Here is an 18,062-nt window from a genome sequence, read left to right as displayed (position 1 = left end):
CTGTCTCCCCCATGATATGAGTGTCTGGCACCAAGAACAGGATTTAATGAAGGTAGCTTAAGTCAACATGCCCTGTAATAAAATGTGAGCTGACAAGGTCCTCAGCACTTTTGTGAGGACTGTGGAAACAGTGAAGCTAGATCTTACGTAGTGTTTACTCAGGTCCCTGCTTCGGCTTTTGCCCTCATTTTAGAAATGCCTCCTCAAATCTGGTCTCATCCACATGGTCCTCTGTCTTGACAAGTCAGACAAGGACCTGGGGACAGAGTCTCAAAGGCCACAAGGTCCAGTCTCTCACCTCCAACACACCTCTGTCCTTAGCTCTGGAGCCAACAGTATGTCAGTGACTGAATCCTTCTGGATATTGATGCTGATGGTAAGGGGATATGATCTCTACCCCTGTTTTATATAGCAAGGAATGGATTTGGGAGGAGAAATGGCTTGCCCAGCTGACCAGAGACAGACTTTGAATTAAATCTGGCCCCTCTGTATCTTAGTCTTCAGCACTTACGCCGGATACTTTTCCATCAAAAGAGGTCTCCTTGCCAGTATCTTGCCTTTTTTGACAAACAGTACTATGGAATGCGAATTCACAAAGCCATCTATTTCTTTGTGCTTACTACATACTAGCCATTGAACTGCGTGCTCAGCAGCCATTAAGTTGGCCAGGATTCATAAAAGCCCTGTGAAGATAGTTGTGATATTGAGTGTATGTTGATTGTCAGCTTGGCAGAATCTAGAATAGTCATGGACATGAACCTCTGGGAACATGGGAGGGAGTTTCTAGACTAGGTCACCTGAGGTGGGAAACCCCTCCCTAAAGGTAGGAGGCACCATACCATGGAGTGGGCTTCATAGATTGCATTTTAAAGAGGAAAGCCAGCCAAACACCAACATCGGCCATTACGGCTCTGCCTCCTGACTGAAGGTGCTATGTGACCAGCTGCCTCAAGCCATTGTTGGCATAACTTCCCCCAACATAATGGACTGGCATTGTTGGCATAACTTCCCCCAACATAATGGACTGACATTGAACTAAGAAACTAAAGAAACCCTTCCTGCCTTAAACTACTTTGGGTAGGTTATCTTGTCTCATCAACAAGTTAAGTAACAAATGCAGTCGTGTTACTGTTATTAACATTGCTGGGTGAGGAAACATGAGGCTTAGGAGGATTGATACAGTGCTTACCCCTTGTCATTTAGTGATTTAGTGAGTGGCAAACTCCAGCCAGATCTGGTTGCAATCTTTCCTTCCTAAACATGTTAATTAGTTTCTGTCACTGTGACTAAATGCCTGAGAGATAATCAAGTAAGAAAGAGTCAAGCTCAACTTTGACTCACAATGTAGGAAGTTCAGTCCATGGCCATTTGGCCTTACTGCTTTCGGATGGGAGCCAAGGCAGCACACTGTGGTTGGAGCAGGAGCTGCTACATCATGGCTACCAGGAAGTGAAGGAGAGAGGAAAAAGGAGTCAGTGACCCATTACTCCCTTCCAAGATATGCCCCAAGTAAACTAACTTCTTTGTACTTAGTATCACCTAATAAAAGGTCAACCACTTACTGATAACGCCACAGAATGGGGACTAATCCTTAAACATATGGCCATTTGGGGACATTCAAGATCCAAAGCATAACCTTGAGCATGAAGGTAATCTGAGTGCTGTTTGGCAGCCACAGCCCTCAAGACAGACTGTGAACAATGTGCAGTCAGGGTCTGTCTGTGAGTATTCCCAGCAGAGGGCTCGACATGTGTATAGGTCCTCATGATATTGCATTGAGAGACCTAGTCAGGGAATGGTCCAAGTGAGGACACAGAGCCCTGGGGAAGACACATAAAGGGGCTAGAGGTGAAACTCCCCCACTCAAATCTATCACAGTCTAGACCTCATTCCTCTTGGTTCAGTACCCTTCCTTCCTGAACAAAGACCAGCACTGGCTCACCTTTCCCAAGCCATCTCCCCAGGGAGCAGCTTTCACAGAAAGTGGGTGCACTCCTTGTCTGTGCCCAACCTCCACCCAAGTGCTTTAGCTGGTTTTTCTTCTGCTCCACGTAGAAATGAGAGGGAATTTAACCTCTTTGACATAATCCTCAAAACCAGCAAAGTCTACTGACTTCTAAAATCAATTCAGGCTCTTTGACACTTTCTAGGCACCAAATGCCCCAGGCTGGGTTCTCCTTGGGTCTTCCTTCCCTCTCTCTCCCCAGAGCCTCTCTTCTCAGCCTCATGAATTGGGTCTTCATTCCCACTGCTCAGCAAGCTCTCTCGCATCTTATCTTCTAGAAATGACTTTTATTCGAGAGGAGCCTGTCACCGCATTTTTTTCCTTTGGGTTGCTGGCTCACAGGAGCAGTGCATGGCAGAGAATCTTGCCTGCAAAATGCTCATGCTGGTAGTTTATGATTCTTGTAATTTCATTGCACTCAAGTTTCATGGAATAACAGGTGGAGATGCATCTGAGGTTGAGTGGCACGGGTTTGAAGGCAGCATGTGCCATCAGTAAAATCGTGTGGGATTTGGAGTAGAACCAGACTGGATGGTCAAGCCTCAACTTATCCATTAGTATTCCTAATAATAACTCCCCTTGCAGGACTATTTTCCAAATTAGCTTTAGTATATGTGCATAAACTGCCCAGTATGGTGTCTGGCATTCAGTAAGCACTTAGTAACAGAAGTGTTGAGTACGTTTTTTATTATGCATGATTAGGTCTAAATCAGTCAAACAGTTCTTAACATCAAACAAATTCAGGTTTGGAGGAGAGGTTCTATGGTCCTTGCATCAGCACCTGTCTCTTCTCCAGACAATGGCCTCCTAGGCTCCCCACCAGGTAGCTCAGTCTCCACAGACAGCACTCCAGAGCAGCTCCAGGCCTCTACTCAGTCCACAGCTACACAAATTCCTGTCACTCTTTCCTATGTCTCCTGTGTGCCTGCAAATGATTCAAGGGTCCTGTGATGCCCTCAGGTAGGGGCACTCAAGCATGCAGATGGCTAAGAACTTGGGTTGATGTACATAAAACAGGTTTGGAAGTATGAAGGTTAGAAATTGATGAACTTGGCTAGGAGATGACCCAGGAAGGTCCTTGCCAAGGAGTCTTAAGAGCCATTAGGAGGAAGGGAACTGAAAAGAGGTTACCTAACACCCAAGAAAGAAACCACATGGGCTGCAGCAGAAACCTACCTGAGAGCCTGGTGGGGAAGTTGTTCCACTAGAGAGGGGCACTGGGGAAGAGAGGGTAGGCAGTAAAGCTAGGACACAAGCAGCTGCAACTCTAGGAGCTCACTGAATAGCTCACCAACATCTTGGGAGTTAGGCCAGTCAGTAAGGTTTTGCCACATAAGCATGAAGACTCAATCAAGTTCAATGGCCAGCACACACTAAGAGCTGAGTATGGCAGCCTGCACATGTCGTCTTAGCACTGGAGAGGCAGAGACAGGTGGGCCTCTGGGGCTCACTGGCCAGCCAGCAGAACCTAATTGGTAAACCCCAGATCTCCATGAGAGAACCTGTCTTAAAAACAAGGTAGAGACCTCTGGCCTTCAAACATGCATGTACATATTTGCGTGCGTGTGTGCTTGCATGCACACACATACACCCCAGCACATATGCACACAATCCAGGATTTAATTCATTCAATGAACCGAGCATGGTGGTGTGTGCTTTTAATCCTGGCACTCTGGAGGCAGAGGCAGGCAGATCTCTGTGAGTTCAAGGCCAGCCTGGTCTACAAAGAGAGCCCAGGACAGTCAGGGCTGTCTTGAAAAACAAAATAAATTCTTTCAATGAATCTGAACTATTTCCTTTCCAGACTCCACTTCTTTCTTTGCTCTCAGATCTACCTGCCCTAGGTGCTTCCTGAATTTGGATGGAGGCCTTCCAGAATTCAGATTGAGATTCTCTGGGCTTCCATTCTCTCTCTCAATCCTCTCTCTCTCTCTCTCTCTCTCTCTCTCTCTCTTTGAGAGAAACAAAGGGAAAAGAAAACCACAAAGCCTGAAAAAGAACAATAATAATTGGATGGATTGAATGGATAAAAAGCTCTGTATTAAATTAAGTCACAATTGACAGCAAAATGAACTAAATGCTTCAAAAAGTAAGCTGAAAGTAGCATCAGGGTTAAGAAAATTAAAGCTCTGAACATAGCCATTGCACAAGCGCTAAATTTTGAAAATGGTAATTCAATTTTATTTACGAGGCAAAATATAATTACATTTAAATTTGAGGGACGAGAATTTAATTCTTATTAATGACAGAAAGACAGAGTGAGATGCTTTAATGCCAGAAAAATTGTCTGATGTTCATGGATGGGAGAGGAAATTAGATTCGGCGTTGAGCATTCTCCCCTGTTACAAGTCTCATTTGTGTAGCCAGAATTGTTCTCTCTCTGAGAAACATTACCTTCTCAGCCCAGAAAGCACAGTGCCGACAGCCAATTAAACATCAAAAGGAAATGATCGGGCCGGGCTATTTCTGTATAGGTATGTTACAGGACAGGAAGCTCAAGGTTAGAATTTCACCAGAGGAATAATATCCATTGAGATTTGACATTTCCCATACCCCTTCCCAGAGTCAGTGACAGCCCAAGTATCAAAGTTCAGAACAATAAATATCTAAGAGATTGACACCAGTGCAGAGGAGGAGAGTGAGAGGGGGAGGCAGGGAAGAGCCCTGGAGTTGACTGGGAAGTAACAGAGGTTTAGACAGAACGAGATGGTCAGTTCCCAGCACTTAATCAAAGACTGGAAAATTGAGCCCAGACAGGCACACTGCTAAATACTGCCAGAGTTAAAGGTTGATAAAGCAGAAGCTGGCAGCTTTGTAATTTAGCAGAATTTCCCTCGACAGCCCTGGAACATTTTCTATCAGAACTGGAGCCTTTCAGTATGCAAATATAAGCCCTCCTGCAATTGGACTTCAGAGTCAGGCTTCTGTTTGGATGCTCAGGCTGACACTTTGTAGCAAATCTCTAGTCATCTTTCTGAATCAAACTGCCGGTACGATAACTTGTAATTTAAAAGAAGAAAAAAAAAACCCTGCTCTTTGAAAGGAAATGTTACATTTTACAGAGTCCCTTCCCATATGTGCTTCATGATTTATTCAAACAACAACTACATAAGCCTCTGACATGGCAGATGGGGTGGTTCCGGGGAAACCGGGGTTCAAGGAACTTGATTTGTCCAAAGATACTTCATGGAAAGCAAGCTTCAAAGCCAGGACCCTCTGGGATCAGGGCTCATATTTATCCCTGGTGAAACTCTTTCACTGGCAACCACCAAGGTTTGTGCTAAGCTGGCAAGGGAGGCATCAGGATCATGCCAATCAGTTCATGTCATGCCACTGTCAGGAACCATGTATCTTAGTTTTGTTTCCTGTTGCCATGATAAAACACCCTGAGAAAAACAACTGATGGGAGAATGGGTTTATTTTAGCTCACAATCCCAGGTCAGAGTCCGTCAAAGCAGGGAAGTCAAGACATCAAGAATTCAAAGCGGCTAACCACATCACACCTACAGACAAGAGTAGAAAGAAAGGAACACATGCATGGCTGTGCTCAGCTCACAGACTAGAACACAGACCCAGGGAAAGGCAGCATCTACATTCATGGTGGGTCTGCTCACGTTATAATCAAGACATGCCCACAGGCCAACCTGCTCTAAGCAATCCCTCATGGAGACTCTCTTCCCAGGCAACAATCAGCTGTGTTGAATTGATCATTAAAACTCACCATTGCGCCACAGAAATTGAGTCCAAGAAACAGGAAGTTTGTGTGTAGTTCTTTCACCTGGGCTCATATGGTGGCTTTTGGAGGTGTCAGAGTTAAAGTGGATGATGGAGGTTGGTCAGTCTAGACAAAAGTAATAGCTCCTTGCAGCAGCCCACCGTAAACACCTAGTATTTGTACCATACACAGAGATAGGATAGATCAGGGTGTTTTCTGGGCATTTCTAGAAATGTGGCATGGCTCACCTTAGGTATTTGTGGCAAGAGTGAAAGGAAGAAGTGATGGAGGCCACAAGCAACAGAAGGTGAATGGTCCTGAGCAAGTTTGACTTTTTGTCTGTCATTGGAAATTGTAAATTGTAAATTGGGAGTCATGAAGTGGTTTTAAGCCGAGGTCCTGCGTGGGTAAATTTGGTTGTAGAAAGCTAGCTCTGTGTTTGGGGGAAGATGCTCAGTGGTTAAGAGAACTTGCTGTGTGTGAGAACCCAAGTTTGAATTCCCAGCACCCACATTAAAAATCCAGGCCTGAGTGCACAGCTCAAAATTCCCATCACTATGGGAGGCAAGAGCAGAGTTTCCTGACCACTAACCTAGCTCAAGGAAACTGAGAGACCCTGTCTCAAGGAAATAAAGGGCAGTGATAGAGCAGGGCACTTAATGACCTCTTCTGGCTTCCCCAGGCTCATTCAAAGGCACACTCTCACATGTGTTCAAATCACTCACACACACACACACACACTCACACACACACACTCTCACACACACACACAAATGTTAATAATAATAGCAAATAAATAAGTAGAAAGGTTGTGTAGGACCAGTATGCTGTCTGTAGTACCAAGGGGACATCCAGATGGCAGTGGCTAGGAAAACTAGATAAACGGACACATGCCTAGAAGGAGACCAGGGTCAGAGATCTTTGGGAAGACTTAGCATCACTTTTCTCCTCAGTTTACCCCCTTTGGCTTTCTTGGAGGAGTTTGGAGTGGGGAATTTTCCAGCTCTGGCCAAAATACGCATCCCAACCATGTTCTTTGGCTTCTCTGCTCCCTGGCCCTTTCGTTTGCTATCCTGCCAATTCAGACACCACCACACGGAGTCCTCTTCTGGGCTGGGTTTGAAGCTCTCTAATCGGGAAGCCAGATCACCTCCAATTAAGATGAATAGCAGTGACTTGCAGCTTCTTGCCAAGGTGCTTTGTCAGGCTGTGAAATCTGAGTTCTGGGGGAAATAGGTGTGAAACCCTGCTCTGTGCCTGCATCCCGCATTGCATTCTCCTCTGCCTGGACTGAGAGCTCTCTAAGCTCCTGGAATGAGGTGAAAGACCATGTGCCTTCCAAGGTTCATTAGCTTTCTGCCCTCTTCGTCTGTGGAGCAGAGCCTTGACTTGGAGCAGTTCTGACTGGAGGGTTGTAGGGAGGGAAGTTAAAAGGCACAGAAGAGTGGCTCCAGTTTGGCCTCAGTGTCTAGAGGAGACTAATTACTGCAGGGACATATGTCAGAGGCTCCTTTTGTACCTTCTTCCTCTCCTGGTTTCTTCCAGAAACCTGCACTGAGACAAAACAACCATCTGCTCAGCTTGCAAGGGAAGGGAGGAGGGGCCACCATACTTGGGTAATGATAGTTTGTTGGAAATGCAAAGAGATTCTCTCTCCTGGGAGAAAAATTAACTGTACTCTAATAACCTACCATGTGCTGGGCAAGTGGCTGGCTTTGTGCTAGTTTTTGCATATGGGTTCCTTAGAGATAGGTCTAATTTTATATTATCTCCACATCCTGAGCTTCTACGGATATCATGCATGTAGCAGATGCTCGGTATATTTTTGAATTACTTTTAAACTTCTGGTGGAGAGTTGTCATTATCACCATCTTAAAAATGACACAGAGGTGGACATCATTTGTTCTCCACAGGTAGGGAGTAGCAGAACACACAGCTCCTTACCTGACTTCAGCCCTTAGTTCTGTGTGAAGTCAGAGAGCTTTGGGTGATTACATGGTGCGCTCTGGCCCACACCAGCAACGTGACAGCATGGAGAGACAGCAGAAGACACATTCACTGTGTGAGACTCACCAGGAAATGCAGACATTCATCTGTGGTGGCAGGGTCCTCCAGGCAATGCCTGTGGACTAATAACCCTGAGAAAATATTGCACACAGAAGTGCACTGGGGTGCTGGAAGCAGAGAAGATGAGACTGCTTCTAGCCAGAATTAAAGGCCCAAAGGGGAGCTGCTGTTGGAGCTGGAGCTGAAAGCGTGAGTCTGTGTAGATGGACCCAAGGAGGGCCACAAGGGATGAACCCACGCAGAAGCTCAGAGGAGGGGCCCCAAAGTACAATGGCCGTTCTCTTGTAGCCATTTGCAGTGGTGACTCTTCCCGATATGATTGCTTCCCTGAGGTAGCTAACACGTTCTCGCTCAAGTACTGGCACCTATGTCACTAAGTGTGTAAGGCACGGCACCCTCATCCTCCTTGCCTTGCCTTCCTGTCCACAGAGTGGCTAGGAGGTTTCTGAGATGCCTTCTCATGCTCTTACCACAAAAGCTGCCCCTCTGAGCCCCTCAGCTCCTCCTCCCTTTACACCTGCTTTAAGGGGATCTCCTGGTGACCATCTGCCACCTGCAAACCACCTTCATCTCTCTCCTAGCTCTCCCTCCTTTTTCAGTTTCTACCCCATCCCAGGGCCCTAGGCCTCTAGCTGCCTTTATTCACCATTTAGTTCCCTTGTTTCTGTGCCTCCCTTTCACACCTACCCTGCAATCCCCATGCTCACTCAACCACTCTCAATCTTTGGACACACAGCTGGACTCTGCCCTCCAGGAGCCACATGGCATCATGGCACGATGGGCAGCCTCTCCCATGCCCTCCAGCTACAGTTCTTCACACACTCAGAGCTATGATGCTCAGTCCACAGAAGGGCTATCTCAGTGTCCATGCCTATACACCAGGACTCCATCAGCAGATAGTCCTGCCTCCTACTTCCTGAGGACTGACACCATTGCTTAAGTCCTCCCCCATTATTCTGGATGGTCCCTTACACAGCTGGTTCCCCATACAGGTCTATGCCCAACCGATGAACTGCCCCAAAAGCCTGTCCCTCTGATTACACTTTGGATTCAGTGCTCACCAACTGTTCAAAGGCACTTCAGTGGAATGCCATTCCTATCTTCCCCTGGCTATTTCCAGTACACAAACATGATGTGCTTGCTGTGTAATAACTGTTTACTCCATGGAAGTGGGAAGAATATGAAGCACCTTCCTCAGACTTCAGATATCTGGTCCCAAGACCTCATTGTTCATACTTTTTATGCAGTTTTTGAGAAAGCAGAGGCATAGAGAGATGAAGCAACTTGCTCAAATCACATGGTTTGGGCAGGCGGATGGTGACATGCTAAATGATGAAGTAGCTAATAGACAGATAGTCTGATGTACAGGCAGATGGATAAGGAAAAAAGCAGAAGAGAAGAGGGGTTAATCTACTAAGGTTTGAGTGAGGAAGGAGACTTGGTTTCCAATTCAGCAGTCATGTTGTTTAATTCAGGCAATAATCTACTAAGCAATTTATACTCACAAAGCACTGTCAGATTGCATCAGAGGCCTTACCTCAATTGATTGCACAATTGACAAACCAAGAAAGCTAGGATAGACAGTTATCTTTCATTCTGGCCAGTATACCATTGAGCAAATAACTTCTTCTGCCCAAGATTTTTACTCAGATGGGATGTGGGCGTGAAAGTCTAACTGTCCCGAGGTGTTAATGAGGAAGATATGTCTGAGCACCACCTTTAACTCTGGAACACGTGGACACTTTGTTCCTTCCTCATTTTGACTCACATGCTGGCTAGTGTGACTTGGACTTAACATCTGCCAAGTAATAAGACAGAAAATGCTTTTAGAAAACACTTTAAACTATTAAGCCCAAACTTGAGGTCCTAAGCAACATAGAACCATCTTCCTTATTACCTCTTTCATTGCTCAATACAGATTTAGGAAGACTTTCCAGAGGTCACATGGGGCAGACTCTGGTTCCACACCCAAGGAATTTCAAAACCATCTTCACTTCATTTCCCTTGTTCCATGGGAGTGTTCAGGCATTTGGGTGGGGTTCCTTCTCTCCTCGCAGTTTGCACCAATGTACATCTTTCCAGGTAGATGATACTTTATGAGGAAAGTGTGCATGAATCTCTCCCATTAGGGCAAAGACACAGCTTCACATTCCAGCTTTTTTAATAAATAGGATGCCAAATAAGTCCTGACAAACTAAAACATAACTGTGATAGGTCCCAGACTTCATCTTGGCTTGTGTGGAGATTAGTGCTTAATGAGAGAAGCCTGGGGCAACCTTTCCTTGATGGATGTATACACTTTGGGGCATAATTACCGATAGCCAACTCTTACATCTTTCTCTACCCTTCTCACCTGTCCCTGATGTGTCCACTTCCTTCTGTGTCATAGACATATGACAGGTACAGCTAAGGTGGTAGCATGAAGGAAGATGCAGGTACAGGGATCAAGAAAGTTTGTTTGTTCATTTGTTTGTTTGTTCGTTTGTTTGTTTGTTTGGTTGGTTGTTTGGTTGGTTTTTTTTTTTTTTTTGAGATAGGACTTCTCTGTGTAACAGTCCTAGAACTCACTCTGTAGACCAGCTTGGCCTGGAAATCACAGAGATCCACCTGCCTCTGCCTCTCAAGTGGAGATCAAGACATTTAACAGTTACAGAGTTCACAAAGATTAGAGATGGGTGTCTAAAGAGCTTATCTACGGAGAGTATTGAACTCCTGTTTGGATGTATTTGATGGTAATTTTTGTGTATCATGGACCTGAGGTGGGGTTGAACTAACAGACATGGAACAGACTCCTCCAGGAAGTAGTTTTTTGGTATCTCTCTGTTCATTCAACAAATCAAGTGAAGAACTGTGGCCGAGAAAGGTTAAGGAAATTTCTCAAGGGCCCATGGGAACTTTGGTACTCACATCTGAACACATTGCTTGTGTATCACAAGAGATTTCTTCCAGACCCTGGGACCTTTCACATTCAGGCAGAAAGCTCTGGTTCTGAACTCATGAGAGTTAAGTGACCATTGTCAAATGTTCTCTTACATCAGGTGTGAAGCAGACATCAGTGTTCACACTGATCCTCAGGTGTGAACAAACGTCAGCATTCACACTGATCTTTTGACTTTGCTACATTTGCCATGTCCCGTTTCCCTTTTATACTGAGAAATACATAAAAATTACACATGAAATTTGCCGTGTCCTGACTGTGCCAGCCATAGATTCTATGCTAGCATCTTTACTTTGGGGCATGTCAGTTTGTTTAACATGATAGACCGAGGTTACATCCATTTGCTCTGCAGGAACACAACTCTTAGGGGAGAGGAAGTGAGGTTTGCCAGGTTTTGATTCTCAAGCCCACTGCCACTTTTGCACTTAGGAAATTATCCATGGGAGAATGAGTCCCTACAACACTCTAAAGTGGCTGGTGCCACCACCACTACCACCCCCCATTTAGAAAGAAGGAAACCTGAGATTTAGAGAGAAACTGTGACCCACTTTCATATAAGACCATTTCTATTATGTAAATGACATATGAGCCATCAAAGCACATTCTAGAGCATTGTCCTGTTTAGTTCTCACCAAGCATTCTGTAAAAGTTTTATCTGCTTTAACGTCAAGGCAGAATCTGAGAAGGAAAAATAAAACAGTTCCTTTCATTTCAAGGGCAAAAATAATAAATCAAAGTATTGAGGGGAAAAATAGAGACTACAATCTGAAGCCAAATGGTCAAGTAGAGTTTCAGGTTTCTCCTCCCATCATGCATTGAGGGTCTCTTCCACTGGGTCAAACAGGCTTTTCTGTGTTACCATCAGTTAACACCCCATAAACATCAAGGTCACCCAGTTTGGGCCCCTTCCATTAAAATGAGCAAGCGCTCACAAGCCAGCTTGTAAAGGGCCTGTGGAGGGATACCCAGCCACCAGGTGGCCTTACACGAAAAGGAGAAAATGTCCGGCATAAACCAGCTAGAAAGTGGAGTGCTTAGATGGTCATATCAGACTCTGCATGCAGAGAACAAAATGCAGTGTCACCCTGGGAACTCTGCCTGGAAGATTCCATTTCATCTTATGAACACCCAGGATTATACTCAGATGTAACCAAGAAAACAATGGGGCCAGAAGTGGGTAGGAGATGTCTGCTGGATCTTTGAGCAAGGTCCCTCCTGGGTATGTGTCTTGCTTATTCTATGGCTCCATTTAAAGAAATGTCTGCTTTGCCAACTGCATTGTTCCAAGGATGCCAAAACAAGGGAAATGCAGGAGATGCCTGCAAGACCTTAACAAGCATTTGTGGCCTTTGTAACTCTCAGAAGCCACATCTCTAAAAAGGACAGTAACAAGGTGTTCTCACAACATTGTTGTAAGAATTAGTGAGAAACCGTATGTGAAATGTGCTTCTGGAGGTGTAAAACTTGATAGAAGTGTTAAATCAAAAATATCTTTCCCCCACATTGCCTCATTTGATCTAATACCAGGCCTGTGAGAGCAGTGAAGTGAAAGTTATTACCCCTATTTTACAGAAATGCAAAGCGAGGCTCAATGGGTTGTGTAATGCAGGTGCAATTTATTCAGTTAGTAAGTGACAAAGCCATAGGTACGTCCCGGGTCTGTCTCCTCCTTAGATCCATGGTTTTAATCCATTGTAGCTAAGCAAAAAAGGCACAGGATTAATACTAATGGCTATGTATAAATATATATGCTACATGCATATGTTGACTATTTAGAATGCCACCATCGGTGTGTGTTTTATGTGGACTGTGTTCTCTTGGGGCAGAGGTTGTATCTTACTGGTCTGTGCATTTCCATCATTAGGCACGGTTCAGGCTCAGGTAAGCGTATGAGAAATCACTAGAAGTGAATCAGTTGGAATTCTCTGACGCCTAGATCAGACACTAAGTCACCTCTGTGGTGTGGCTCTCAGCATTCCCATTATACAGATGAAAGAAAGAAAAAGCCCTGAGCACTGAGTGGGTCACCAGGCAAGCAGTCAGCACTGCCTAATTAATAAGTCTGAGATGAAGACCACATTCTGTGTCTGTATCTTCTGCATCTGGAGATTCGAACAACTGTAGACCGGAAACAAACGTTTCCTCTATACTGAATATAGATTTTTTTTCTTGCCACCATTCCCTAAATAAATACAGCAAACAACTATAAATACAGTTGTTTGGGGATGACAACTAAGCTAGGGAGACGATTTAAAGTAGAGAGTATTTCCATTAAATGTGCATCTTGTGATCTTTTATATAAGGAACTCAAGCACCTATGGATCTGGTATTCAAAGGGTTAGTGGTTTGGGGACCAATCTCCTTTGATACTAAAGAATGAGGAATGACCTCACCTGTTAGCTAAGGCCTGAAGGCCCACAGGGCAGAGCAAAGCCTTAGCTCCCTGTTCTCAGCCATCTATCTCCCCTGTGTCTACACCCCAGAGCTTTGGCCCCAGGCTCTCACAGTCGCTCAGGTCACACCTCGGTGAACAGAAGTGCTGTTTGCTGTTTAATTTCACACCATCAACTGCCACTTGGAAAAAGTGCTGGGCAAACCCAAACAGATGCAGAGTTCTTCTTCTCTCCCAGGGTGCTCAGCCAGTCCCCAGAGTCACCAGGAGGTCACTGCCCTTTGAGTGTGTATAAATAGATGGAACTGTCAGAGATGTGACCCAACCCACGACCCACAGGGGGCTGGGACCTGAAGCCTGTTGCTCTTTGTCTTTGGGAAAGGCCAAGATGTTGTTTGAGGGGAATGCCACCCTGGAGAGCTGTTGGATGCGGGACCGTGAGTGCCACAGTTCCATCTTCAGACTCCAGAGGAGCAGATGGACAGGCTCGCCGGACATTGAACCAGGCTGAGTGGCATACACAGGAACTCTCCACCCTCAGGCACCTGTCTCATGGGGCATCTTGATCTGTCTATTATCTAACAAGCATCAATTCGGTATCAGAGTATGGAGCCCCGTTGTGGGAGCTGCTGGATTGGATTGTAACACAGAGAAGCGCCGTATAGTGTGGGGTGGGGAGAGAAGCAAGTGGTGAAGGTCAGGAGACTTCTAAGAGAAGGGGAGACCTTGAGGCAAGCCTTGTGTCTGCTGGTTGTACTGTGTAACATGGAGGGTACTGTAGCATAGAATCTGTCTTGGAGTCCCCCAGGACTTTGGACATCTAGGCTCCCCCAGAAGTAGATAAGGAAGTTGGCACCCAGGGAGAGGGTCCCAAGACGAGTGACTAAGCAGGCAAGGAAGGATCTCCCACATCTCACTGAATGTCCAGGGGGAAGCTCACTGCCCTGTCCTCCATCTCCAATTCCTTGGCCCTCTGTGCTCTGCTCTTACCTAAGCACTCACTACGGTCTGGAGAGCAGCAGAAGGCTGCTCATAGCCAGACTTCACTGCCCACAGCCTCCAAACCCAAAACTGCGCCTCAGTGGATCCAAGGGACCTTCCTGTATAGTTCTAAGCTCAGAAGCTCCTGGGCCTGGCATGATCCTGGGCCCTGGAGCCATGTCACAACTGTTTCTGCCCATCTTCAGCAGCCACTCTGCTGCTGGACGCCTAGAGAGGCCATGTATACTGCATGTAACCGCAATCTCCATTCTGAGGTAGCAGCTTGGCAAGATACCTATGTAGAAACAACATAAATAACAACTCTTGCTGTGCTTTTTAAATTTCCCCAGCTCTTTGTCTATTGTCTTCTACATTGGTTAAAAAAAAGAATTCAGAACTGCTGAGATCCAATTTTCTTTCTGGAGTGTGTGTGTGTATGTGTGTGTTTGTGTGTGTGTGTGTGTGTGTGTGTGTGTGTGTGTGTGTGTGTGCGCGCGCGTGCACATGGGAGTGCCCTGTTCTATCACCCTCTGCCATATTCTTCTGAGGGCAGCATCTCTCATTAAACCTGAATCTCACCTTCTAGACCAGGCTGTCTGGCTGGGAGACCCTGGGATTGCAGGTGCCTGTAGCCATGCCCAGCTTTTATGTGGGTACAGGGTTTGCAAACTAAGGTTATGCTTATGCAGAAAGCACTTTTACTGAATTACCTCCCAGCCCTTTTCATTCCTGTTGTGGAAGCATCTAGAATATTAGCAGCTTCTAGACTAGCAGTGCCTCTGACATAGGACAAATGGGTGGAGACAGCTTGACACAGGTGCCACTTAGCCCATTTGCAAAGAAATGTAAAATCATTGGGATTTTCACACACATTGGAAGACTGTTGGGCCATGAGGCATAAGCCAATCACTTCTAGGCCTCCATCGGAGCCCTGGAGAAGATCCTGGGGTGTGTGGGCTACACAAATTTCCTAAAAAGCAGTTGCAGTTTAGAAAACTTTTGGTCTCTGCTTTTCAGTAAGCTTGAAGCAGCTGCTGGCTGGGAGCCCAAGGGACTTGTGAATCGGGCCCTGTGTATTTTGCACCCACACAGACCAGCCTTTGTGAAGGACAAGGCAGCCCCACTCTGGCCATGAAGTGTCCTCCTCCCCCCCAGCTGTTTACTTTGGAACTGAAAGCTCATGTAAATGGTGCCTGAAGCTGTAGGGAGCATCAAGTTGAGGGACAGAGAGTAAATCCAGCATCGCAGGCCAAACCTAGATCGGGGACAACCCTGAAAAACACAGAAGTGGACCAGCCACCCCCCCACCCCCGCCCACCGCTCCACCCCACCCCCTGTCTCTCTCCCAGACTCCACCGGAGCCAAGGCTGTAGAGAAACTCTTCATGGGGTCCTCGCCAGGCCCACAAGCACTTCGTTTGGTAACAGGGACTCATCCTCACTCTGTTTTCACACATAACTGAGTTTTAATTAAATTTGACTTTTCTCACATCTGTTCAGAAGGCCGGTTCCCTTTGGAAGCGGCATGCACAAAAGCGGGGACAGACTGGCAGTAGGGAAAAGCAAACAGAGCGGAGCCACACAGCCCCCCCTATTCTAGTGAAGATGCTAGTGCTGGCAGGCTTCTGCCAAAGGCTTGTTCTTCGAGGTCATCGTCCATGGAGATTACTCTGCCAAGCCTCTGGAATCCCCACCGCTCACAGAGCCTAACTAGGTGGCCAAGTATGACCCTTGTTCCCAGCAACAACTAGCTCAATAAGGTTTTTGTTCTCTCTCTCTCTCTTCCCAACCCTGCCCCTTCGGCCCTCTTTCTTGCCCACAGAAATCTGTGCTGCTGACTGTGGTGGCCACGGCGTCTGTGTAGGAGGCACCTGCCGCTGTGAGGATGGCTGGATGGGGGCCGCATGCGACCAACGAGCCTGCCACCCGCGCTGTGCAGAACACGGGACGTGCCGGGATGGCAAGTGTGAATGCAGCCCCGGCTGGAACGGCGAGCACTGCACCATCGGTATGGCACAAGTCCCAGGGCTTTCGATTGCTCTGGAAGTCACTTGGGGGGGCCATCCTGGGCCTCCATTGCATGTGATAGATGCCAAAAGTCCTTTCATCTGATGACATTATGACTGGCTTCTCGTAGACATCAGTTGGGTTTAAATGCACCATCTGCCATTTTCAACACATCCTCCCAGTTTGCACCCCCCCCCCCCCCCCCAGGCATCTAGCTGGTTAGCAGGTCTTGCTGTTAGCCCTTCCTGAGCTATAGGCAACATTGCTCTTTGCCTAGAGATGAGTCAAATGACAGCTATGGGCAAGTGCCATCACTCCTCTGAATCTCAGTTTTCTCATCTGTAGGATGGGGAGAATAAGGCAAGTGGAGAGCTTGGCACAGGGTGGAATGCTCCAAACGTGTAACCATCATCAGCAATTTCATTATATGGCTGTGTGGCTCCTAGTGGTATCCCAGGCTCCTGAAGAGTCCTCTAATCCTGGCAAAAAGTCTTCTCCGGGGCCCTTTGGCCACATCTGCATTCCTCTTTCCCCTGCCCCAGACTTCCATCCTGTCTGCATCTGTCTCCTTTCTCCTCTCTGGGGGCTGTTCCGCACCAGTCCCTGCTGAAGCAGCACTGTCGGCAGCTTTAAAAACACGCTGATCACTTCTTCCCGTCTCTATGCCTTTCCTGCTGGCTTTGTTGATTTTAAACACAGCCAGACGTTTCGCTTGGTTTATTATCCTGGAATGAACACTCACCAAAAGCTCTTTATTGAATCAACTGCTTTGTGTACGCGTTTTAACTTCTTCCCTTTCCTTTTTCTTTCTTTTTTTTTTTCTAAAGAAAGGGTTTGTGATCAGATGGTAAGCACATGGCTTTTATAAGGCAAGATTCCAGGTGCCTCTCAGTGCAGAAAGTGACCTCTTGGGTCTCACAGAAATGGCAAGAAAAGCCCTAGCTTTTTGAGAGACAAAGGAGCCTTAAGCAAACGGCGCTGCCTTGTATCCATTCTTTCTGCCTTGCCATGACTTCACATCCTTGGTCCCCTGCAACATCAGCAAGTTAATAAACAGCTATGGAACATGTTATATTTATTAACACTAATGGCTTCTAATTTTTGAGTATTTATGATGTGCCAAGCACTGTGCCTAAGGCTTGAACTGCATTATTTTACACTTCTAACAATGCAAAGAGGTATGGATTATTTTCTTTCTCAGGGACCCAAGAGTAAAGGGGATATGACTTTTTAAAACAAGAATTAGAAGCTTGATTTTTTTCCCCTTCCCAGCTGTTTGCCCTACAGTCCTTGCAGCTGGCACAGGTGTCTCCCAGGCATCCAGTTCAGATCCTGCCTAGGGGCTGGGCCCTGTTTGTCTGTTCAGGCTGAGCCCCCCCTACTTTGCTTCTCCCCATGTTCCTCACAGATCCCTTCATTTTGGTGATATAACTTTCTCCCCCCACAGCAGATTGTGCTATCCGTCTCATGGTGTGCTACCTGATGACTTCTTTATGACAATGTCATCCTACCTTAGGTCTGTCTTGGAAATTTCTTAGCGAAAAGTGAGCCTGGGTGTCGCAGAAACTCTGCTTTCCTCTCTCCTTCACTCCGAAGACAGCCTAACCTTTTAGCCTCTTAATCTGGAAGTCCATTCCCATGTAAAGAAAGAATCAGGTCCTAGAGAAATGGTTCAGTTAGTAAACTGCTTGCCTTGCAAGCGTTAGGCCCTGAGTTCAAACCCCAGAACCCACATCAAAGCTGGGTGTGGTGACCGATGCTAGAATTTCCAGTACTAGAGTGGTGGAGGCAATAGGATCTCTGAAACTCAGTGATTAGCCAGTGTAGTTTAACTGGTGGTTTCCAGGCCAATGAGAGACCCTATCTCAAATAAGGTGGGTGGTGTTCCTAAGGTTTTTCTATAGCCTTCATGCTGTGCGCACGCGCGGACACGTGCGTGCGCATGCACGCACACACGC

General features: G+C 46.4%; 1 protein-coding gene across 13 annotated transcripts in view; it reads left to right on the top strand.

The window, feature by feature from the left end:
* Positions 1-18,062, top strand: part of Tenm4 (teneurin transmembrane protein 4) — a 735,641-nt gene that overhangs the window by 587,264 nt on the left and 130,315 nt on the right. For all 13 annotated transcript variants that reach the window (XM_040728397.1, XM_040728368.1, XM_040728396.1 and 10 more), the window contains one exon: positions 15,920-16,105. In XM_040728397.1, the coding sequence (XP_040584331.1) occupies positions 15,920-16,105 (186 nt within the window). The remainder of the gene's footprint in view (positions 1-15,919; positions 16,106-18,062) is intronic.

This window comes from Mesocricetus auratus, unplaced genomic scaffold, assembly GCF_017639785.1.
Source record: "Mesocricetus auratus isolate SY011 unplaced genomic scaffold, BCM_Maur_2.0 Super-Scaffold_4256, whole genome shotgun sequence".
Lineage (NCBI taxonomy): Eukaryota > Metazoa > Chordata > Mammalia > Rodentia > Cricetidae > Mesocricetus > Mesocricetus auratus.
This window is presented reverse-complemented; position numbering and strand designations above follow the sequence as displayed.